Source organism: Athene cunicularia, assembly GCF_003259725.1.
Source record: "Athene cunicularia isolate RWA chromosome 1 unlocalized genomic scaffold, athCun1 chr1_part1, whole genome shotgun sequence".
Lineage (NCBI taxonomy): Eukaryota > Metazoa > Chordata > Aves > Strigiformes > Strigidae > Athene > Athene cunicularia.
This window is the reverse complement of record NW_020799091.1, coordinates 26497741-26521686: the sequence shown is the minus strand read 5'-3', so window position 1 is coordinate 26521686 and position 23946 is coordinate 26497741. Positions and strand designations below refer to the sequence as shown.

Below are 23946 nucleotides of genomic sequence, written 5' to 3'. Positions count from 1 at the left end.
GGCCGGGCCTCTGCGCCGCGTGCTGAGGGAGCGGCGCTGCGGGGTTGCTGTGCGGCCGCTCCGAGGGGCCGGGGCTGCCGCCGCCTTCCAGCCTCGAGCTCTCCTTCTCCCTTCGCCGGCGAGGACAGCCTCGGAACGGGCAGGGAGTGTGTGCGGGTGCCCTCCGAGGCGGCGAGCAACACCCGGCTGTTCGCCTTTGTCTCTTGCATTGCGTCCAGCATTGCGAAGGCGTCGGCGCTAAATTCCCAGGGGCTGAGAAGATCCTATGCTGCCTTCCTTGTCTTGCTTCTCTTTTTTATCAATTTTTTTTTTCTTTTTTCTGTATGCTTAAAGACTATTAAGTCTTTGGCCTGGATATTTTTTTTCCTCTCCATGTTTAAGTGTCTGCATTGAATGCACTAATAAAGATGGATAAGAAATCATTTGAAACCGTGCTGGATGAAATTAGAAAGGTAACTTTTAATTTTGCATGTTAGTTTAACCATTTGATGGTAGAATATTCCTCCACACCAGGTTATGTGTTTGCCTTTAATAATCATTTCAGGGTTCAATAAAGAGTAAATTTTACCTCAGTGTGAAGTACTGTAATCCTGTGTTGCTGGTGTATTCTAGGTTTTATGTGTCGAATATAACAGTGTAAAGCTGCTGTGACATGATTTCTCTGAGATGTTTTTATTTTCTCAGAAAAGTCAGATTGAATGCCCAGACTGCTACCAGTGAGCTAGCAACATGTGCTTGAAGAGTGCTCATTTGAAATAAGTGCTTGAACAAGTTTTTCACGGGTTTTTCACTGTCAGAGAAGGTGAGGAAGAAAATCCAAAATGGCCAAGTATCTCTTATTTGGTGGTAGAGGCCATGTTTGCTTGGCCTGACCAGAGACAGGGACTTGCAGTGTGAGACATCCACCTTTTATGTGATGGTTTAGGAGATCCACTACACAAATACGACATGAGAGGGCTGTTTTCGAAGCTGCACTCTGTATGCCTTGTTCCAAGCCACGTCTCCCACAGCTCATGAGCGTGTGCACACCTTCTTCCAGGTTGTGAAAACCTGGGTTTTTGATGTGTGCGGTGAACTGTGCTTGTGCATCTCGTGTTAACTCACTGAGGAAAATACCTGCTAGTTGTGGGAAGCAAAGATACAAATCTAGGCTTCCTGGTGTCTGACAGGTCTTGTTTCTTTCTGCACAGAGGCCTGCTTTTAACAGGAAAGCTTGAGGTTAGTTGTCAGATGGCTTCTCAAATGTCGGAAGTGGAAAAGGATAGAAAAAGTCAGAACTACTGAGATTAATGGTTCCTGTCTTGTGTTGGAATAACAAACATGGGATGATGTATTTTGCTGTAGTTATGCAGAGGTGATTTAAATGTCACAGTAGAACAGGTAAGTATCCTGGTAAAGCTGTCACTGTGAAAATGAAGGGTGTGTTTTGGGTAAGATTTGCCTTATGGCAGAAAAGAAATCCATAACATTTTTGTAATAAATGTATTTTCTTATGATGTGTTGTCTAGAAGAGGTCATTTTCTTTATTTGGACTTGGGTGCTGCAGAGTTCAGTTTCAATTCAGCTTCTCTTCAGCACGATGGCTGCAGTTCTATTATTATTATTATTATGGGACATACTGAGATATAAACCACTGTGCACAAAAGCCCCAGGGATGAATCTTTGTTATTGCAACTGCTCTTACTAGCGTTTTTGCATAAGGTCATGGTCATAAATTTTTTATAAAACAGGTAGGTTCCATGCTGCATAACCAACTGAAAACATGACAGCCTAAGATATTTCAGGGTGTGGATTTCCCTCCCAACCTAAGAATTCTTATGGAAGGAGATCAAGGAACAATTTGCACACGAATACTTTATCTGGGATTTAATGGTTGGAGGGAGTAATGTTTCAAATATTACTACTGCAGTGCAGTCCTTCAGAATACGCTCCGTGATTACTAAAGACTTCAGACAAAAGGGTTTTGACATGTGATTTTAGGCAGTTATGTTTTCTGTATGCTATCTGCCTGTATTCCTGTAAACCTAACTTACTGTTGATCTAAGGATCACTGCTGTGCCATATTAATAATAGCTGTGCTGTTGCAGTGTAATGTTCATTTTCCAAATGCTTATTTTGTGTCTTTGTTGCTAGATCTTTGTTTAATCTTAATTTCTAGCTCTGTGGTAGAACCTTCTTTGTTACATGATTCACAAGTGTTGGTGTGTTCCATTTGCAGTCCTACAATTATCAGGAACAGTTTTTTAAATGTCCTAATGTGTAGCTTAGTTCTATCTTTTCCTATACGTACTCATGATTTTTAACAAAATAAAGTTCGTTTGCTTTGTTTCATTTTTTCATAAGTAAACATAGCAGTGCTTTCTGTTTGTATTCTTTACTATAAAATCATTCAGTTGTTGATTTAAGGAGGAAGAGTGCCGTTTTGGTAAAGAGGTTGCTATATGACATACCAGAGTTTTTTCCAGAATACATGAAGAGAGAAGGGAGAGGAGGAAAAATGAGCCTGAACAGAGAAGTTCTTTTCAACATGTCTGGTAGTGTTGGTCTCTTAGTAAGGTACAGAAAGGAAGGTGGTTGCCTCAACAGTATGCGGGTGGGTTTCTGTGCCCCTGTGCTCCTCACAGTCAGGTTGCAGTCATGGAGAATTTCACGTCTGTCTGTGTGGAGGACCAAGCACAGAAAAAGGAGTAGGGGTAGATTTTAGGGCTGTTGGGAAGCAGATAGAAATGGGTGTGTGGGTGAAGCTGGAGGTGATTTGTGAATAAGCGTGAAAGCTAGCAGTAGGCGGGGGCCTTGGAAACAGGGGAAGGAAGGTGTTTGCACCAGTTTGGGGCAGGAATTCAGTGGTTGCCTGTCTTCCTTATATCTTGTATCAGTGAGCTGGGTATGAGGAGAGTGAGGAAGCCCTGGCTGATAGGTAGCCCATGTGGTTATCAACAAAACTGCCTTGCCACTAAGTCAAAAGTGGTGGCCAGTACTGCGTTAAACTACTCTGCTTCCTTTGTTTTGTATGACTGTATTAAAGTTTGAACTACAGGAAGGTAATGCTAAGAGAACATCAGGCTCTGGAGCAAGCCTTATTGTATACTTAATTCTGTCTGCACAGACTTGTTATCCAGTCTCTTCATAATTCACTGAAATAAAGTGCTTTGCTAATTATTTTACAGGAAACATACAAAGAGATTGTATAAATAATCAACTGTATTACGTTATTTCATGTAAAGTTGATCTAAATCTTTGAGACAAAAGAAGAGTGATGATGTTCTCAGTTTCAAACAAAAAAGCAAAATTAAATAAATTTTTTTTAATAGACGAGTTAAATTACATCTCTGCTTTTCATTGTTCTCTCAGTTATCTAAGGATACTTAGAAATATTGCTGTATAATTGATGCAAATGTCACTTTGTAAGGTCAGATTTCTTTAGATTAATAGATTAGTCTAGCAGATGGTTGTGCTATAATTTTTGAGGGACTAACTGCGTGTCTTTTTCCTGTATCTTCTAGGCCGTATTGACTGAATACAAATTAAAAGCTATTGAGTATGTTCATGGATACTTTTCTAGTGAACAGGTAAAAGCCAACATTGTAATGGGTTTAATGGGACCTATTGTTTCTGTGTATGCAGTAATACAGAAAGACAGGGTCTCCAGTCATACCGATGCTGATCATATTAGCTTTTTTATTTATTAACTGAGATTTAATTTCTCATTATTATATCAGCATTAAACTGCTAAAAATAGTTCCAAGTTGTTATCAAAATAATTACATTTTCATTCTTATGTGGGGAAAATTGGAGAAATTTATTGTCATGAAATTTAGACTTAGTTTGCATGTATTTTCTAAACTGGCATATAGTATTAACTATCCCAGTTTATTCTGATACTATGTAGGGTTTTTTCCTGTTTCTCTTTTTTTTTTTTTTTTTTTTTTTAATCTGAGATATTGTATGTTTATAAGCTTTTTCAGAAAGACTTAATATTTTTTTATGTTAATACTGTGACAATTGTGCATATATGCAAATATATAGAGAGGAGCAAGCATCTATTTTAAATATTTTCACAGAAGAACTTCATCTCTTAACATAGAATTTTTAGATGCCTAATTAGAAATAAAAAGAACAGTAGATACTGGTAGGCACTGATGTAATCAAACATCAGAGACACATGTTTTTTAGCAGTATACCACTATACTCCAGAAATGTAAAGATGATATTGATACTGTTAGCATAATTTAAAAATATATATAAAAGATTAATTTGAAGGCCTTTCTGTTGCAGGTTGTTGAGTTACTGAGATACTTTTCCTGGGCTGAACCACAGCTCAAGGCAATAAAGGCTTTACAACATGTAAGTTCTTGTGGCATAATCTTCTAGAGTAAGTTTGCCTTCTGAATCTTGTTTTAGTTTTATGATGTCTACTTTTGTGACTGTTGCGTTGGTCTATTCTTTAATTTCCAAACTTTTCCTCTTCATCTCTTTCAGTGGTATCAAAATATGAAATGTCATACATTTAACCATGGTATCTTTTCTGACTAAAGTCAGAAAAGACTTTACTTTCCTGTGTACCAGAATAATTGATGTAGCCCTTTTAAACTGTTGTTAACGCTCCTAATTTCTCTGCTTTTAGCACATGCTTTTTGCGGTTTCTTGTTCAGCATTTAAGGCATAGTCTTCACAGGGGGAGGAAGAAAATATTTAATACATGATATGAAGCTGTTACTGAGTAGCATGCCTGGTTTAAAATAATTGTAGTGTCTTATTTTATATACACTTTTCTCTTTCTTGCTTACTTGTCAGAAAATAGTGGCAGTTCCAGCATCAAAAATGGTTAATATTCTCAACTGCTTCACCTTCAGTAAAGATAAACTTATTGCCCTTGAAATCTTAGCTTCGTAAGTATCTCTCATGTTGCATTTCTGTAAGTTGTATTGTTTTTACTAATGTTTCAATATATAAACATAAGATACTTTCAGAAGGAAACACTGTGGCCAGTTAGGGTAAAGCACGAATCCATTATTGATAGGACTGTAAAAAGAAGAATTAGAATTAGACATTGCGCAGAATTCTGTAGTTCATCTGAGTCTTGAGCATGCTGCTACGTGGGCTTCTGCCTGCTGGAAAACTGCCACTGCCAGTATTTTTTACAGTGGCCTTCAAATGTTGTAGAGAATGAAGATGGCCTTAAGCTTATTTCTGCTCACTGAAATGTAAAAGGCCTGAGTCCAGGGTATTTTGGGAATTGATCCTTTTGCATTTGAATGAAAAGCCCTCTAAGCATTACATATGTAAAAATTACTTAAATAGATACATCTCTTAAATGGACATATTTCATTTACAGATCTAGTGTCTGTAAAAGATGTGTAGATATGATAAATGTATGTTTTCACAGAAAGTTGGGGTTTTTTACTAACACAGCTGCTTCAAAGGACCTACATTTTCCATACATTTATATTGGAACTCTTCTGCTTGGTTTAGGGGATTTATCATATGAAGTGTTCTGTTTTGGGTTGATGTTGTTTTTTCATTATGTTTGCCTTGCATATGAATGCTATATATTACAGCCAGCTTGAACATTTTGAAGTACATAAATTCATTATATAAATATCCATAAAGCAAATAAGACTGAGGATATAGACATGATCTTGCTTTCAGAGTTGAGCTTTAAGCTGTGTGAATGCTCCTAGTCTCTTTTCAGAGTGAAACAAAACAGGATAGCCTGAAGGAAATTCAGTGGTGCATTAAACTAACCTGTTTGGCTTCTTGAAATGAGATTGGAGCTCAGAGACTCTTTAGTTGTTGCACTTCATCTGGTGTGGGAGGAAGGCATGGTAGCTTCTTTAGCTGTTGAATTTCTACAGTGCAAGATCATAATAAGGGAGTCATGTTATAGAAATCCTACCCCAAATCTGTGTACTACTTACTTTGCTAATCAGAACTAGAGAACAAAGCTGAAAGGTCATTCACATGTTAATACCATTCTTTGAGGTGTTTTTCATGTCTTTGTTCAACATTCTGCTTATTCTGTTTCTTCTCATATCCTTCTTTGAGAAGTTCTCCTTTTTGGGGCTGTATTATATTTTCAATAGTTTGAAAGAAGCAAGTAATGTTTGACAGCAGTAAAGGTGCTCTGATGAGGGTCTTTGAAAAAGACAGTATCAGGCATTACTCTCCTTGTACTTGCACATTTTGTTGTTCTCTTTGGTGTGTCTGCTATTATTTTGGGGAAAGGAGGAAGGAAGGTTACTTTTTTAATCTATGCAAGGGGTTTCACTAGCTCTGCAGAACATGTGAGTATTGCTAGGAGTTTAATCTTTTTCATTCTAGAGTAAATAAGATGAAAATTTGTTTCTCTACCAGTCTAGCAAGAAACAGTGGTGAACTGAGTAGCTGCTGGTTTTCTGCTGTGCTGGGATTTGTGGGCTAGTAGCAATTAAAGCTTTTTAACGAACTGTTCATTTTGTCAGCCTAGTTATTTTTGCCATAAAGTTTAGCCATTGTCATTCATTGTTCTATATTGATACTTAATTCTAATACCATGTTTTTCTCAGAGGTATGAAGTCCATATTTAAGCCCGGGGTTTTTACTTTAATAATAACAACAGTAAAATGATTAGAGATAATTATGGTTTTTTAATGTACTGTTGGGTACTGGCTGAATAACTGTTGATCACTTTTCAGTAGTGCATCATTTCTGATCAGCATATGGAGTGACAGTAATTGTCTGTCGATGTCTGTATTTATAGCAACATCGTTGATGCTCAGAACTATCGCCTTATTGAAGATCTGTTCAGAATTAATATGTCAGAGAAGAAAAGATGCAGAAGAATTCTTGAACAGGTAGCCAAGATACTCTAGTATCTTTGATTCTGTATTGTTTCCATCCTTATGGTTACTTGGGGTCAGGACTTACTATGAGGACTTCTGGGAATTACTGGTGAAAGACAAGCTGAAAGAAGCAGCTGCAAAAAGATTAAGAGCTATGTAATACAGATGCAAAAAAAAAAAAAAAAAAAGGGAAGTTTCTCTCAGGCATTAGGGTCCTGTGGAAAAAGGGGCATAGAATTGCAAGTAATGCTGAAGGAAACAGTCTACATTTGTCTTAGAGCACAGCAAGTGCTTAACCCCAAGTTCAGCAGAAGTACAGGTGGTCCGAGTATAGAGTTATTCAAAACAAAGGGGTGTTTGGCAGAAGCTCACACTATTTGGAGTATTTGTGAAGAAGATTTGAGACAGCTTTGAGTTATTCCATGGAGGTTGATTCACTCAGTCTAAATGTCATGAAATAGTAATTAATTTCTTTAAAGCATTGAATTTGATTGCAAATAATGTCCTTTCTTGATTATTTTGCAGGCTTCAAAAACGGGTTGTAAGGCTCCTCATGCTATGATATCATCCTGTGGCATGATTCCTGGCAACCCTTATCCCAAAGGCAAACCAAGCCGCATAAATGGAATTTTCCCCGTAAGCATGACACCGTGCTTTTGCTTTTCATAGCATCCTTGATTTAGGGTTCATTATAGTATAACCAAAACCAGGATTCATATATGTGCAAGGAGGAGTGGAATCAAAAAGCAATGATTTGGGTTTTTTACATTAGCCCATTCCACATTTATAGGGAACTTGCATTATTTTTATTTGCCCATCCTTTCTATGCTGCTTCAAGTAAAGATTACTGCATAAATAAGACGTTGTTCATCTAAGGAAAGCATGGTAATCTCTAGCAATATTTGGCAGAATCAGGAGAGGTGTAAAGAGCCTTACTGGTAGTTTGAGAAGATGACCTAATATGGTTAGTACAGTACTACTGCTGATCTTAGTGTATTTCATGAACAATCATGTTAAGTATTTCCTGTGAACACTAAAGGGACTGAAAAATGTAAGTTACCATGTCCACAAATCAAAATGTAGAATTCTAATTGTGTCAGAATCATGGTGTGTTTAATATGTGTCTCTTCACAAAAGTTCAGTGTTATGAACCAAGCTATTGGAAGGCTGTTACCATTTTGCAAACCTAGAACACAGTTTATTTTTCCTAACACAGTTAAGTATCACTTTCAGAATATTCAAAAACTTTAATGTAGTTTAAAAAAAAATGGCAGAAATTCTGTAGCAAAATTTACTTCTAAATTAATACTTAATAGTTTAATTTTCTTTTGTTTCAGGGAACCCCTATCAAAAAAGACACAGAAGAATGTACTAATGAAGGAAAGGGAATAGCAGCCCGTATACTCGGACCATCCAAACCAGTATGTCTAATAAATGAATAAATAAGTGAAACTTTTAAGAAAAAAAATCTAACCAGCCAATCCAACGAGGCTTTGATATAAAATGCTGTTATGTTGCATTTAACTTGAAAAGAAGCTCTGGTTTATATCTGTGGAGGATAGGATGCTCTAGTGCATACGATGTGTGTGCATTTAAAGGCAGAATTTAAATTACAGTAGCAGAAGAGAAAACATTTTTAGTAGTCATTTAGTAGTGGAAGTTTTAGATAGAAATATGTGCAATTTTTTATTACAGTCTCTGAGGGTTTCCCACATGAACATAAAAAAAGCCTACATCTTGGAAAATTGAATTACAGCAGTGCCTTATAAGGAGGTTCTTGTTTCTTAACAACACAGCTGATCTGTGTTTCAAAATTTTTAAGCACATGGGACAAACTTTCAATGAACCTGATACTACTTTATTGTCCAAATGTTTTATTTTCACTTCTATTATGAAATTTTTCCCACTAAATACTATTTTAAAGGGACAGATAACTTCATAAGTATTTGTGCTAAATTTTTAAAATGAGAAGTCAGTCCAAGACTGCAGATTGTGGAGACTACAAGGCAGGAAGGAGTTTCCTTTCCCACCTGTGCTCAGGACTGTTAAAATCTAAATGTATACTAGTGATGTTTGTTTCATTCTTTTCAGAAAGAGTGAAATATTTGCAGTCACTATGGATATTATGAAGAAATTTGATATAAAATATTTTTCCAGTGAAGAACAGCTGTCTGTAGTAGTATCTGAATGTTAGCATTTTGTCTGAGAAACATTAGGTAATGCTTTCACTATTGCTTCTTCCGTTTGTTTTTTGTTTATGTAGGCTCCATCAACCTACAATCCACACAAACCAGTTCCATACCCCATCCCACCATGTCGGCCACATGCAACTATTGCACCAAGTAAGGCTTCTATGTGTTTTAGCTTAATGCTATTGTTTCATCCATTTGCCTTTTAAGTAACAAGTGTCAAGTGTCAGTATCTCTGACCATGATCATATCTGAAATTGGTTTGTGCTTCCTAAGCATGCTCTGGGTACCAGTTTCTATCTCTTCCTGTCATGACTGCAAAATTGATAAAAAGAGGAGTATATTGCCTTCTGTTTCCAACATCCACATCATAAGAAAAATACACAAGCCTGTTGTGATGACAAAATATTTCGTTTATGGGAGGCATTGTGCATGTTAGACAAGACTAGAGCTGTGTCATAATATTTGAACAACACTCAGGCTTTGGCTTGACAGGTATGTTGTACCAAACATAGGATATGGTCAGGCATAGCCCTGAATTGGGTAGAAATATGTAAGAACTTGCTGAAGTATGGTAATCTGTTTCTTAGCTGCCTTCAGCTTTACTTTCTCTCCATCACAGTGGAGAGAAAACAGTTTCTTAAAAGAGAAGTGTAGGTATGTAGATCTCAGCCTCAGAAGGGACATAGTGATTGCCTTTTCCTCTGTTTTGTTTGACTATTCCTAACCTTGTGCCTTAGGTAAGATTGAGTCTTCCTTCATGAGGAGAGCTGCCAGTCAGAGAGGGACCTGGGGGGGTTGATTGACAGCTGGCTGAACAGGAGCCAGCAGTGTGCCCAGGGGGCCAAGAAGGCCAATGGCATCCTGGCTTGTGTCAGCAATAGCGTGGCCAGCAGGGACAGGGAAGGGATCTGACCCCTGTACTTGGCACTGGTGAGGCCGCCCCTCGATTCCTGTGTTCAGTTTTGGGTCCCTCACTACAAAAAGGACATTGAATGACTCGAGCGTGTCCAGAGAAGGGCAACGGAGCTGGTGCAGGGTCTGGAGCACAGGTTGTATGAGGAGCGTCTGAGGGAACTGGGGGTGTTTAGTCTGGAGAAGAGGAGGCTGAGGGGAGACCTCATCGCCCTCTACAGCTCCCTGAAAGGAGGGTGCAGAGAGCTGAGGATGAGTCTCTTTAACCAAGTAGTAAGTGATAGGACAAGAGGTAATGGCCTCAAGTTGCACCAGGGAAGGTTTAGACTGGATATTAGGAAGCATTTCTTTCCAGAAGGGGTTGTTGGGCGTTGGAATGGGCTGCCCAGGGCGGTGGTGGAGTCCCCATCCCTGGAGGTGTTCAAGAGTTGGGTTGACTTAGTGCTGAGGGATATGGTGTAGTTGGGAACTATCAGTGATAGGTAAATGGTTGGACTGGATGATCTTCAAGGTCTTTTCCAACCTAGATGATTCTGTGATTCATAAACTCCTCTCTCTTTGCTCCACTGCATCAGTTGTTTTTTTCCCAGACATTTTTGGAAGGGAGCATGGCAATTCATGTTTCTTTGGAAGAAGAGGTTGGAGTACCTGTGTAGTCAGACTGGTCTTTTTGAGCAGCAGTTGAACGCTTTTTCTAATCTTGCAATTCTGTACTGCAAAACAAGGAGTGTTCTGGTTAGGAAGCTTGTTTTTCAATGATGTTAGTTTTTTTGGGGAGTTTTTAAGGTATTTGATGAGAAAGTGTGGTAGAGCTCTTAGCATACGTATGGAAGGTTAAGTCACCTAACTGACTTGATGTTTGCAAGTCTCTCTGTAGTCTGTTCGGAAAAATATGCACTACTAGTGGCTAAAGTAAGTCTGATGATTTGTGCCCTGGAAATTACTTGCTCTCCAGAACTTGCAGGCTAGCTTAGATTTATATTAAATAAATGCTATATAGGAAACTTGCAGGCTAGCTTAGATTTATATTAAATAAATGCTACCCAAAGTAAGTTAGGGCACAAAATTTGGCCTGTGGCTGGATGTAAGTATTAGTACATTCTAGGATATGAAATAGCTTTTGAGGTTTCCAGGGCCTTATTAGGCCGCAACATGGTTTTTAAAAAATCCTCTTGTGACAACAGAACTCATAGCTGATGGTATATTTATACATATAAAAAATGTTTTTAATGAGACTGCAGATGCTAATGTGAAACTATTGAATTTGATTGCTTTCAAGCAATGGTCAGAATATTTTGTTTTCTGCCTCTTATATGTATTGGTTTAGCATTTCCTTCCTGGGTGACCCAAAGATTGTGACTTTTCTGATTTTTAGCTAATAGTTGTCATGCAAGAAATCTTAACATTAGGTAGAACTATTATGAAAGTGTGAAATCAGAGAGAATTTGTGTATGAAAAATTACTGTATTTTGAGTATTGTTCAAGTGCTACCTTTTCCCATGAAGAATACGTTCTTATACTCTTAAAATATTCAATCAGGACCACTGTGAAGTGTATTTATGTTCCTGTGATTTAAATTCTGATGTTCTTCATCAGAACTATATATCATGGCAATGCAACAGTTTGAGTTGCTCCAAAGAATAAGGAAGGAAAATGATATTTTTAATATCAAGTGCAGTAAGTATTTATATAAAAATAATTTGCTAACCCACTTGAATTTGTTAACATTTAAAGAAATACTGATGAATGATAGACTAAGTCTTTGAGATGGGACATTTTTCTCTGAATTTTCTGACTAGTGTTAGAGGGCTGGTCATGGTTGCTGATGTATGCTTGGCTCTTCTGTTTGTTAAGGCTTTAATGTTAAATGAAGACTTGTAACAGCCTTTAAGGAATAGAAAAAGAACAAATGATTTAAGGAATAGAAAAAGAACAAATGATGATGTAGATGCTCTGAATCACTCCTCCCCTTTGAGTTTTTCAGGCAAAATGGAATTGAAAGCAATTGAAACTTGACTTTTTCAGACTCTTTCAAGAGAACTGCCCTTGCTAAAATTTGGATCACAATGCATGTCATTCAGGCAGACATTGGCAAAAGCCAGTATCCAGCCTGGATGATTAACTATTCTGGCTTTTTCGTTAAGGAATATCTTACAGTGTTCAAAAAGGTGCTTGTAAAGGAAAAGACACGGGTTCATTGAGATATGGGTTCTTCTAACAACTGAGATGTGTATTGCATTTGTTATTTTAGGTGCTTACAACAATGCTGGCTTAGTTCCAATGGCTAATGTCATAGCTCCAGGCTTACCAGCTCCTACAACATACACTGCTAATCAAGTGGTATCAGGTAAAGCATGCATACCTTTAAAAATGTTGATGGTATTTTTTCTGATTCATTGTTGTGAATGCATCATTCACTGCTGGAGTTTCATTTGCTTTTAAATAACAAGTTGTTGTTCTTCGTTTAGAAAATGAGGACCTTTCCAGCCAGGCAAAACCTCCCCAAAATCAAGGTAAATTGCAAATTCACAGGGGATTTTTGTGTTGATTGTATCTTTGTTATTTGTTCAGAAAATGTAAACAACATATTTGTTTAGTGGGGCTTGCATAAGCCTCTTAAGTATTTAACTACTGTTGGAATAGGATCCTTTGAGAGTTGAGAAAAAAATAATCTCGAGCATTTGTCACTTAGAAGCATTGAAACATTACAATTCAGCCTTTTACATTAATTCATTAAATTTTTCTATTGTCCAGCATATAAGTATGTGAGAAATCATGTTTTTTACTAAAAATATGCTTTGCAATGTAGTGCACTGAAACACTTCAATAATAACTTTGCCCTTGTTAAAACTCTGGACATTTATTTGAAAACTCATTCACATTTTAATTTCATACATTAGTTGCAATGGGAATCTAGGGATACAAGAGAGGCAGATTCTTTATTTATAGTTCGTTGAAATCCGTGTGTAGAATGTCTTATCCCAGACTGTTACATCCAACTATGTCTACCTGCACTTTTGTCTTACCCTTTGAAGTGCAATTCTTTTTGCAGAAGAGAGAGTTGTGCATATTTTTTTGTCTCTGTGTGGTACTTCATACACTTTGTAGACTTAGAAAAATCATCATAATAAATCCTGTTATGAACTACTTACACAAACCCTTTGATAATACTTTGTTAGGTTTGACAAGCAGAAATGGAGAATCTAGTGATGGTTGAGTTAGGCATATTAACAGCTACCCAAAATAGATAAAAGGAGGACCAGAAGTTTAGCTCCTGTAAATGCTTGGGAGGGGGGGGAAGGTCATGTATTTTCTTTTCTCCTCTATGCCCATGATTCTACATAAATGTTGCTGTTTCAAAGAATTACTTTATTCATATATACCCCTTTAAGCGTGTATGTTTTTAAAAGATAGTTTATACAGCTAAATGGATACAGTGTAAGGAATAAAATCTTCTCTTAGGAGGAGAAATTCAGTAACAGCTCTGGGTTCTATTGCAGCGGTATTTCTCTGGTGATTATCTTGGCTGTCAGGATTAACAACTGTGATCCTTAGGACAGTCTTCAGCTTGGAAACAGGATGAGGAAAGAGCAGAATCCAGAGCCAAGCAATCTGGGTCTAGGTTTTTGGAAAAGAATATGCAGAAAGAAATAGTTTGTGTGCAAACTTGGTAGTTCTAGAGTTTCAAGATACATAATCCAGGAGTTGGCCATATCAATTTAGGTCCAAGATTTTAAAGGTTCTGTTCTTGGGTTTATGTGTGGATATGTAGAATTAGGGCAAGAGAGAAATCTAAGGTGATGAGTTTGACTGGTTGGATCAGTGATTTGCTTACAGTTGAACAGATTATTTTAAAAGTAAAATAAAGCATGAGGGTTGTTTGAGAGGAATGATTAACACATTCATATTCTGCAGGAAACTATATAGAGGCATATCGAAGCTCATGATATGCCAGTGTTCATAAACACAGCTTCTTTCCATTAATCTCCACATCCCCATTTGCAGTTTGCTTGCCTGTTTTCCTCCAGCTTGACTGATGTCTCTTTGACTTTGTAGGGTTGATATAAGCTGATATTCCTAGTGCCAGGTGCTTGCCTCAATTATAGACACCTGACTAAAGATTTACAGAAATATTTGTTGATAAATTCAAGTGCCAATGTTAGCTTAATACTGTAGTGTGATACCTGAATTTTAAAGTGTACCTTCTTAGAATCAAAATCTGAAGGAAATACAGTGAAGAAAATGACCTGATTTTGAAGGAAAGAAAAATACCAGCACCTGAAATCAGCTTTCTTCAGTTGTTGACTAAACTTCTCTGAAATCATGATACATTGAATTAACTGGTTCTGAAGGAAATTCTGACCTTCAGTGAGAGTGGATGCAGAGGAGCCCAGGTGACCTGATGCTGATTTGGGTACTGTCAGATGTTAGGGACCAGAGGGAGGGTGTTTGCCTGTATCACTTAGACATTCTTACAGCATATATTTGAGTATCTGACTGTCTTGCATGAGATCATGAAGAGGTAGCAGATGCCACAGTGTTTTAAAGAGGAGTGGTAACCTACATGATGTACAACTTGTGTGATGTGTTTGTATGTACCTTTCCATCTTGTTTTTGTAGGCTTCAGTGTTCGTTGTTTATATACAGACATTGTATGTTAGCTGTTGCCTGTGTATCATATTTTGAAATGCTGTATAAAATGTGTGTTGATTTCAAACATTTCTGACGGTTTCAAGTATTCTTACCAGTTTTGTTTCTTTGCAGCTTTTTCTGCACAAGCGAATCAGCTCTTTACTCCTCATGGTTCTAATCCTTCAACACCTGCTGCTACTCCAGTCCCTACCCCATCACCTGTCAAGGCAATAAGCCATCCATTAGCACCTGCAACTCCACTCATCTCTGGGATGAACATGTCTACCCCTGTCCTTCCTGTTTTCCCAGGACAGGTCTCCTCTTCCATCCATACATCTCAGCCATCCACCCCAACCCCTACTGTCATCAAATCCCTTTCACTGCCTGGTGTTCCTGTCACATCTGTTCACAGTGCAACCTCTACCCCTGTCCCTGCAGTTTTTTCTGGACTGGCTTCTATACCCACTGCTGCGCCAGCTCCACAGGGTTCTTGCACACCATGTGCCACACCTGTGCCTAGTGAAGCTTTCGCATCTGCTACTGCACCATTTGCTGGCCTCCCGTTTTCTGCAACCTCTTCAATTGCTTCTGCTAATAATCCCACTCCATTGTCATCAGTTTTTGCTGGCCTCCCTTTGTCCTTGCCACCCAACGCCCAAGGGATTTCTAGTCCTGTTCCATCTACAATTGCTAATTCTCCTGCCACTACCATTCCTGGTTCACTTAGCTTGCCTAACCCAATTTTGTCTGTCTTAAAGGGATTTCTGACATCAAATGACACTTCATTAATCAGCTCATCTGCTTTACCTTCTGCTATGACAAGTGAGCTTGCTTCTTTATCTGCTCTTGCTAATCAAAGCTCTGACCCTCCAACTTCCTCTGTCAACAAATGTTACACTCCATCAGCCACCCCCACCCCACAGCGTTCCTCCACACCTGGGCTGGCCATTTTTCCAGGTCTTCCATCCCCATCCATAGCCAATTCTAGTTCCACTCCTCCAACATTGCCTGCACAGTCACCATTAACCACTTCGCCATCTATTATGCCCATCAACTGTGGCTCATCAGCCTCCCTCTTGCATGGCACAAGCCCTACTAATTCTGATCAGCAGCTCTCATCAGCCCCAGCTGCCACAAGTATCCCAGTTCTGGTCAAAACTGAACCCATGAGTCCTACACTTTCAGCCTTCAAAGGTCCTTCTCATTCGGCTGGCCCTTCTCATGGCACTATAGGACTGTCAGCGCTTGGGCGTGCATACACCTCAGCAGCTTCAGTGCCAGTCAGTTTACCCAGTTCCCTGAATCCAGCGCTATCAGGTCTCTCCTCTTTGAGTGCTCCTCTAAATAATTCCAGTTCTCTGGCTTCCATTTCCCTTGCCCCACATGGCTCCTCTACTCCCATTGCCCCTGTGTTCAATGGACTTCCTCCTTTTACGTCTCTAACCAGTAACTTTGCTTTTACTGGTAATCCAGCACTTACACCACCCGTCACTCTCCCAGGGTCTTTGTTAGCTACTCCGTCTACAACTGCTTCAGCCGTGTCTGCCCCTCATGTGAGTTCCACTGCCGCCGTACTCTCAGGACTCGCCGCCTCAGCAACAGTCTCTGCTCCACCCTTCTCGCTTAACTTGTCCAGTGCCGTCCCTTCCCTTTTTTCTGTTGCCCAGGGACCTCTGGGATCATCAAACCCATCCTTCCCTGGTTTTCCTGTCTCTAACACACCCTCTGTCACTCCTGCTCTCCCTTCTTTCCCTGGCCTCCAGGCATCTTCTGCAGTAGCAGCAGTTGCACCATTGCCGGCAGCTGCCACAGCCCCATCTCCGGCTCCGGTCCTGCCAGGGTTTGCCTCGGCCTTTAGCTCAAACTTCAACTCTGCACTTGTTGCACAGGCTGGGTATGTTTCTGTTTCTGAAGGAGGTCAGAACCATTTCTTTTTATCTTGAGCAAAACACCTTAGGCATAGATGTTATTTTCACTCACAGTAATTACAGTTAATTTTTAAAGTTAGCTCACCAGTAGATTTCCACCTGTTTTAGAAACTGATAGCATAGTTACTAAATAGGTTGTCCTCAGTAGTCCCTGTTATGATAGTCTAATCCAGTGAGGTGCTGAGTGATCTTATTTCCCAAATGAGGATACTAGGCACCTACTATTCTAGGCTTTTACAAGAATGGATTCCACGTGGGCATCCATTGACACATCCAGGTAATACCAGACAATATCTTAGATGTTCCTATGTTTTAAGGAAGTACTCGGCATTAACTTTTGTCTGTAAAGCTTTTTTGTGTGCAAATTGTACACACAGACAAAGGACAAAAATTTGAGTTCCCTTCTCAGGTGTTCTCCGGACAGTGTTGGTTTGTCTGTGCATGAATAATTTATAAGTGGGCAGAGACTGGGCTTCTGTTTGGAAACTGGCCTTTATGAGGTTTGGAAGAAGAGGTGCTTTTATAATTTATATAGACATAAGCTTAGCGAGAGAGAAACATAGGATAAATATGATGCAGATGTTCCCTAATAATAGCCACATCTTGACATTCTTTCAGCTTGACTTCTGGACTACAGACACCGGGAAATGCAGTTTTTCCTGGTCTTTTATCTCTCCCTGGTATCCCTGGCTTTCCTCAAGGTGCCGCACAGTCTTCCTTACAGGAATTGCAGCATAGTGCGGCTGCACAGTCAGCACTACTACAGGTAACATGCCTATTTGTTAATACTGTTTTGCTTCCAGTAATTGTCTTGAGCATGTACTTGCATGTTAACTTCTTGGTATTAGTTTAAGTCAGTAAATGATTAAAACCGCTAACCTGTTTGAGAACTGATTACAAGGATGATGATAAAGAAAACTTACTCAAGGCCAGTGTGCAGTGTTTCTGGACATTATGAATGTGATCAATCCCTTTCTGAAAACACTTTGTAAAATGAGGAGGTGTGAAAGAAAATAGAAAAGACATGCAAGTGAAATTTTGGCTCTGTTTGTGTTAAATCTAATGAGCTGACCATGTGGTTGCAAAATTTGTGCTCAGTTCCAGTCTGACATTTTAATACTTAAACTTTTCTGTGGAAAACCGCTTTGTTATGGAGGCCTCTCTACACATGCAATCAGATTATTTTGAATTTGTGTCTGCTGTAGTTGTGTCTTTCTCTTGATGGTTCCCACAAATGCAATTGTTGTAATACAAGCTTGAGGTGGCTTTAGGTAAATGTAGTTTCATCATCTCTCTTGTCCATGAAACAACTTGTTTCAGTCATCAACCTACTTAAGTGAAACTATCATCAGAGTTTGGTTTTAGATGTTTAGTTTGCCTTTTATTAAAATCAACCTCTGTACAGATTAAGGATTCTGGTAGGAAATTTGTCCTTCTTTACAAAAAAAGGAAAGGCAGTTGAATGTCTTGAATTAATGTTTTCTCTCTTCTGTGACACATTGGTTTTTGAAATGAAGCATGTGTCTAAGTACTGTTCAATATGCAGAACATTGTCAGATATCTGTTGAATGTGAGGGGAATTAGATCAGAAGCAGCAAATTATTTAATCTAGGCCATGCTGCTTTTACGGTTCAGGAATTTATTCTGTAGAAATGTACACAGATTGCATTGGGGAAATGACAGTTTTCTTGTTTACAAGTTCCAGTCACTACAATTAACACTTAACTACTCAAGCAGTGAAGATGAAGTTGAAAGTCAGTGAAATACTACAGCTCATGATTAAGCTGTGCCTTCAAATCAGGTGGTGCTTACTCTACTGGAAAATAAATACCATTAACACCTCTTCATTTTTCCTCTTAATCCAACTGCTTTCCTCATTCTCTGGTATTTCAGAGCAATAGTTGCGCTGTGGTTTAACATCTGCATATAGGTGCCTCGCTCATCTCTCTGTGTACTTTACATTATACTTTGTTTGGTTTGGCTTGAGTAGGACTGGTATTGTGCTTGAAATTTTGCTTTATTTAGATTTTTTTTGTTTGTTTGTTTCTTGGTTTTTATCAAGTGCTGTTTCTTAATTTCTTCTCTTCCTTGAAGGCACATTCTGCTTCTGCTCTGGAGAACTATACAGCTCAGCCTGAAGGTTTTGCTAACTATCCGTCAACACCAGGAACACCATTTTCATTGCAGACAAGTCTGCCCCAGAGTGGATGGCAATAAATACCAGACATTTTAAAGACTGCAGTGGTTGCTTGACAGAGCCTGATCCTATTCGCTTTGAAGGCTGTCCCTGCGTTAGTGGGAGCATAGTCTGAATTGGGGAAAGCGGGGGAAAACATGAGGGTAAATGATTTCAGGAGGCTGTGTCAGATGTCAAACCTAGTCTGTGATGGCATTCAATTGATTCAGGGTCTGATCCTGTGAATTGCTGAGCGTCCTTGACTCTGCTTTTAGCTGATGAGTTGAATGTTTGGTGTCTTACAGGATCAGGAATATTCAAACAGACGTTTATGTAAATAGAGCAATTGGCTGTCAAACTGAATGGGGAGAACAAGTATACTTAATAGTGTGTATAAGCACCTATCCTGTTATGTTTTGTATGGTATATGTGGTTAATATAGAATGAGATCTAGACTGAAATGATACTTAAAGCTGTAGACGATCTTTTGTCTAGATGCACACTTCTTGTGTGTGCATGGATAAAGGTCAGTTTATGGTTCTTTGGATCCTTTCTTCGTATGTGTGAGTATCTCCTGTTAGCATCAGCAGTATGTTAAGGGGAGGCTAGATCAGAGGGGTGTGGGGGGTTTCTTATGTTTTGAAATATTGTCATGGGCTTGCTGCTGAATTGAGTACTCCCTTGTCTGAATCTGAACAGGAGAGCTAGGAAATGATGCTGTACTGTATTTGACTAGAAGTGAATTATGTTTTATTGGAGTATGGTTTAGCTAGCTGAGAATATGTCTTTCCAAAGTACATAAAAGCTTTTTAATTTGCCTCTAAAATAATGTTCCATAACGTTCTCCCTGCCCCCACACCTCTCTGTGAATGAAATAATTGTACTGCGGATAGGCTGCCTATCCGGCACTTTCAACTGCAGACTTTTGTGAATGTTTACAGACATGGGTCAAGTTCTTCTCTCCCTTATACTCATCAATTCACTGGTTCTCTATGTGCTTTTCAGCTGTAAACCACAACTTGATGGTGCTTATGTTATCCTGTGAATATAAGTGGGAGCAGAATTTGGACCATGGAATTTTTAGTATTTTTCCTTGGAAAACGTACATGATTTTAAAGGCATATAGCTAAATTAACTATAGTGGTTAGGAAGGGTTATGACGCAGCATATGAAAAGGTCTTGCTTTGTTAGTGAAATTCAGTTGTGCACTCTTCTAATAATGTTAGTACCTGTGGCAATGTGTAACACATCATTGAATATCATCTATTTAAGATAAACTCTTGATCGTGATCTAGAAAAAATAGAGATAAATGATATTCAATCCTGTGATTAAATTAAAATGTAGAGAATACTATACTGTAGAAAAGCTCTGCAGCTAGAGTTTTACTTTTTTAAAGATTAATTCTGCTGGGAGATGTTGCTAATGTATTTTCTTTCAAGATGTGAACAAACTTTTTTAGAACATTAATGGAAATTCCTGTATTGCTTTTTAACACAATTTTTTTAAATAAAAAGTTTACAGTCATAGCAGAAAGTCTTTGCTGACTATTTACATATTTGTCTAAAATAGAGATGAATAAACCTGATTTTACTAAGACACTTCCTAATGTTTGATCTTGCTTATGCTGTCTCTTTATGATGCAGAATCATATACTGAATTATAAAATTGGTTTCCTAAAGAGTCGCAATAGAAATACTCTATGAAGTGTTTAGATAAAAAATTTAGTGTCCTTGATACTTTGTCAGCAATTGGGTAGTCTTGCATTTTAATAACCAAATTTACATATTACTTTAAACTAAAGATAAAAACATATTGCACTTTCACATTTTTTTATTTTGTGAAATGCGTTGAATTCCAGTGATTTTCCACTCTGAACTGCTTTTAAAATCAGTGCCTTATATCTTGACTTAAGAAATCTGTGGAAGAAAACTTTACCATCTTCCATTATACTTTCCTTCTCATTCTTTTCATGACTTGTTCTTTGTAGCTTTGTAGATCAGTTGGAGAAGGAGAAACAGTGTACTTGCTAAGTGGTGTCTAGCCACTATGCAGAAGAGTATTTCACGCACAGCTGGTGTAGTGTTAGACAGAAGCTCATAATCAGTGAACTGTGAAAGTAGCCTAAGAAGCATTAAACTGTCAAGGTTTTTTGTCTAGAATGGGCTTTCTGTTTTTGACGGAATCATATTGAGCAGGATTTTGTAAATTGAACTTTCTAGTAGTTAGGATTAAGGTAAGTTTCAATTTCTTAAATATTTCTCCTGATGTAAAATTATTTTTTATTAATTTTTTTCTCTTCAGGAATAAAGTCTGTGTTCTGCATTGCAGCAAACTCCTGTGACCCAGCCTTGGAATTTCTGAGGGGGCTGATTTGTTCTGAGCTCTTTCATGCTTACTTGAGCACCATTTTTGAAAAGCCAGAGAAAATTCTGCTCCTGAGACAAACCATGCCGGATCTTACACTGAGCCTGGGCTGGGAAAGGGTTGTTGCTGTATGACTTTAATTCTGGACTAACTGATTTTTTTTCATTTTTCAAATTGCCTATTAACTGCTATACTTCCACTGCATTGACAGACTGCGGAGGTGAGGTGTAGTGAAATGTTCTTTGAAATAAAGTCTTTATTTGGAACAACAAAGAATGTATTGGGATTGTGTTTGCAAATACAAGTTTCAATATTTATTTCAAGTGCTTTGATTGCAGCTGTAGTTAATATGAGAGAAACAGAGCAATTTTCTGTCCTACTCTTCCTCTCATTTGCAAGTGAATATTTTGATTTTGGCTGAGCCTGGAAGGAAACTTGCCATAGTGTGAATGTTCTTTCTTGCATATTGCCTTCCTTTTTCGATTGAGATGGGAGCAATCCTTTTGATTGACCGTCTGTCATATTTAATCATGCTCTAGCAAAGTGTAGCCAAAGGGGTGCCTCCTGTCATCTCCCCATCTTCAGCTTTTGAAAGCTGATGACGATTTCACAAGGAGAAGGAGCAATATGGGGATGTACCTACAAGCAGTAGGATGGTGCTGTTAATCTTCTCTGTGTCCTGTCCCTTATAAATTTTAATCTGGGGGAAAGGAATGACAAGCCTGAAGCAAATAGGCTAGTGTCTAGGCAGAATTCAGGTTCAGGAAAGGACTAGATTCCACTTTAAGGAGTGGCCAAAGCCCAGTGCATGGGAAGGAAAGTATTACAGGTCAGAAAAAACCTGAAACCTACAGCTTTGTTATGTACAAATGTCACGTGAAGACTGCCTGATGGCTTTTTTTGATACCTTTGGGATTGGCACTGTTTAGAAATGGCTGTATGTAAACTGGTTTTAACAAACTTTGAAGTGGGTGCTTGGTCTGTAGGATTAAGTCTCTGTTTAGCCCTAGAGTGCTCATGTATTTTGCTCTCTGAGTGTTTTATAGCACACTGGGACATGAGTTATCCACACGCACTGCTATAGCCCCAGGGAGAAAGGATTAAGATTGCCCTGCCTTTCACATATTTGATGTGGGGAATAAAAGTGCAGCTGAAGTTAACACAGAGAAACTAATACAGGGATGTTCCTGAACATAAAAACACCATCTGCTTTAGTCACCTTTCAAGGGATATATTTACAGGCTCCTCAGGGAATTAACAATAAACAACGGGGAGCAATTATTTCTGTTAGATTTTAATGTGTTTTGCTCATCTGTGTGGTGGTGTAAGCAGCTGTGTAGATTGTGGCATTGAAATGGTTTGGAATGAAGTTATTTTCAGTAAAATTGAGTTGATCTAAAATAAAAAAAATGTTGGAGTAGTTTTGCATATTATGCTTTTGCTTCTGAAATAATTTAGGCACATTTTTCTTCTGACTGTTCACCTTTGCTGCCCTTCTAGTAGGCATCTGTCTTGAACAGGTTTGATCTCACAGCTCAGCAGAGGAAAATGCTACAAATTACTTCAGATGGATATTGTCACATATTTGGGAGGGTATTGCAATAAGCATGTCAGTCCTAGTGTTGCAAGCTGTTTGTGCTTATAGTTTTCACTGTGATTTAAAACACCCTTTCAATGGTGTAGTTTCCTCTCTGTGAAGCTGAAAAAGGATTCTCTGGAGAGCAGTCAGCTTTGAATGACCCATCTGGGGCCAATACAGTTGCTGGCAGGGATGAAGACAAGTGAAATGAAGCTGGAGTCGGATCTTCAAAGATACTCTTGATGGCTGCCCACAGAAAACAGCCATATAATCAATGCAGCTGTATGTCAAACTCATAAATTACATATGAAAAGCCACCTCATTTTTTCTCAAATAACGAGCAAGAGATTTTTGTCGTTTGAGAAGGCTGCTCTCTGCTGCTGCAGCCTTCAGAAATGGCTTGTTCTGAAATGCTATCCTTGGTTTGACTGTCAAAAAGTATTTTGTGAAAAATATTTTTGGAAAATTTTTAAGTCTTTGGAGCTGAAATGCTTCTACAATGTTTTTTTTTTGATATTAGCACAACAGAGTTCTACCTATAGTGATGGGCAGTATCAAGAAGTGTGTGATGAACTATTCTACACAGCACAAGGACCTCACCTGGAGGATTATTTATGTTGCCAGTGTTTGAGTTCTAGACAGTGGCTGGCCCCCGTAATAGTAAGAGGTGTACAGTGAAGAAGCAGTACTCAGTCTGTACCCTCTGGCTTTGTAGAATCATAAAATCATTTAGGTTGGAAAAGACCTTAAGATCATTGAGTCCAACCATTAACCTAGCACAGCCAAGTCCACCACTAAACCATGTTCCTAAGTGCCACATCTACACATCTTTTAAGTACTTTCCAGGGATGGTGACTAAATTATCTGCCTTGGCAGCCTGTTCCAGTGCTTGATAATCTTTTTGGTGAAAAAACTTTTCATGACACCCAATCTAAACCTGGCTGAGGTTTAGATCCTCTCATCCTAACGCTTGTTACCTGGGAGAAGAGACCGACCCCCCACCTCGCTACAACCTCCTTTCAGGTAGTTGTAAGAGAGTGATAAGGTCTCCCCAGAGCTGCTTTTTCTCCAGGCTAAACAACCCAAGTTCTATCAGCTGCTTCTCACAGGACTTGTTTTCTCTTTATCTTCTCTTTCTGTCTTGTCTTGTTCTTGTTTTCTCTCTGATGACAGATAATACTGATTCATAGAAATAATTTATAGTGTGGATTTTGTGGGGTGTAAAACCACCTGGGCCAAGTGCCTCCCCAGACAGAAGACAGCCACAGAAGACCACAGAGTTGCATCACAGACAACCCTGATCCACAAGGCTTTGTTTTTGTAATCATACACTCCTTACCA

General features: G+C 38.7%; 1 protein-coding gene across 2 annotated transcripts; it reads left to right on the top strand.

The window, feature by feature from the left end:
* The first annotated feature begins 6 nt into the window (after positions 1-6).
* PROSER1 (proline and serine rich 1) lies at positions 7-21295 on the top strand. Of its 2 annotated transcripts, none has more exons than XM_026851702.1 (13): positions 7-452; positions 3504-3569; positions 4276-4344; positions 4795-4889; positions 6740-6833; positions 7347-7457; positions 8159-8242; positions 9085-9163; positions 12177-12272; positions 12394-12438; positions 14690-16451; positions 17104-17251; positions 20964-21295. In XM_026851702.1, exons 1-13 carry the CDS (start codon positions 408-410, stop codon positions 20967-20969), a joined length of 2700 nt encoding a protein of 899 aa, XP_026707503.1. In that variant the 5' UTR covers positions 7-407; the 3' UTR covers positions 20970-21295. The 2 variants fall into 2 exon arrangements, with proteins under 2 accessions (XP_026707503.1, XP_026707493.1); XM_026851692.1 differs by lacking the exon at positions 20964-21295 and adding an exon at positions 18580-20195.
* The last annotated feature ends 2651 nt before the right edge of the window (positions 21296-23946 follow it).

Coding starts and splice junctions, on each gene's coding strand:
- PROSER1 (XM_026851692.1), top strand. CDS start 408: ATGGATAAGAAATCATTTGAAACCGTGCTGGATGAAATTAGAAAG. Junction 4,345..4,794: donor CAATAAAGGCTTTACAACAT/GTAAGTTCTTGT, acceptor CTTACTTGTCAG/AAAATAGTGGCAGTTCCAGC. Junction 8,243..9,084: donor TACTCGGACCATCCAAACCA/GTATGTCTAATA, acceptor TTGTTTATGTAG/GCTCCATCAACCTACAATCC.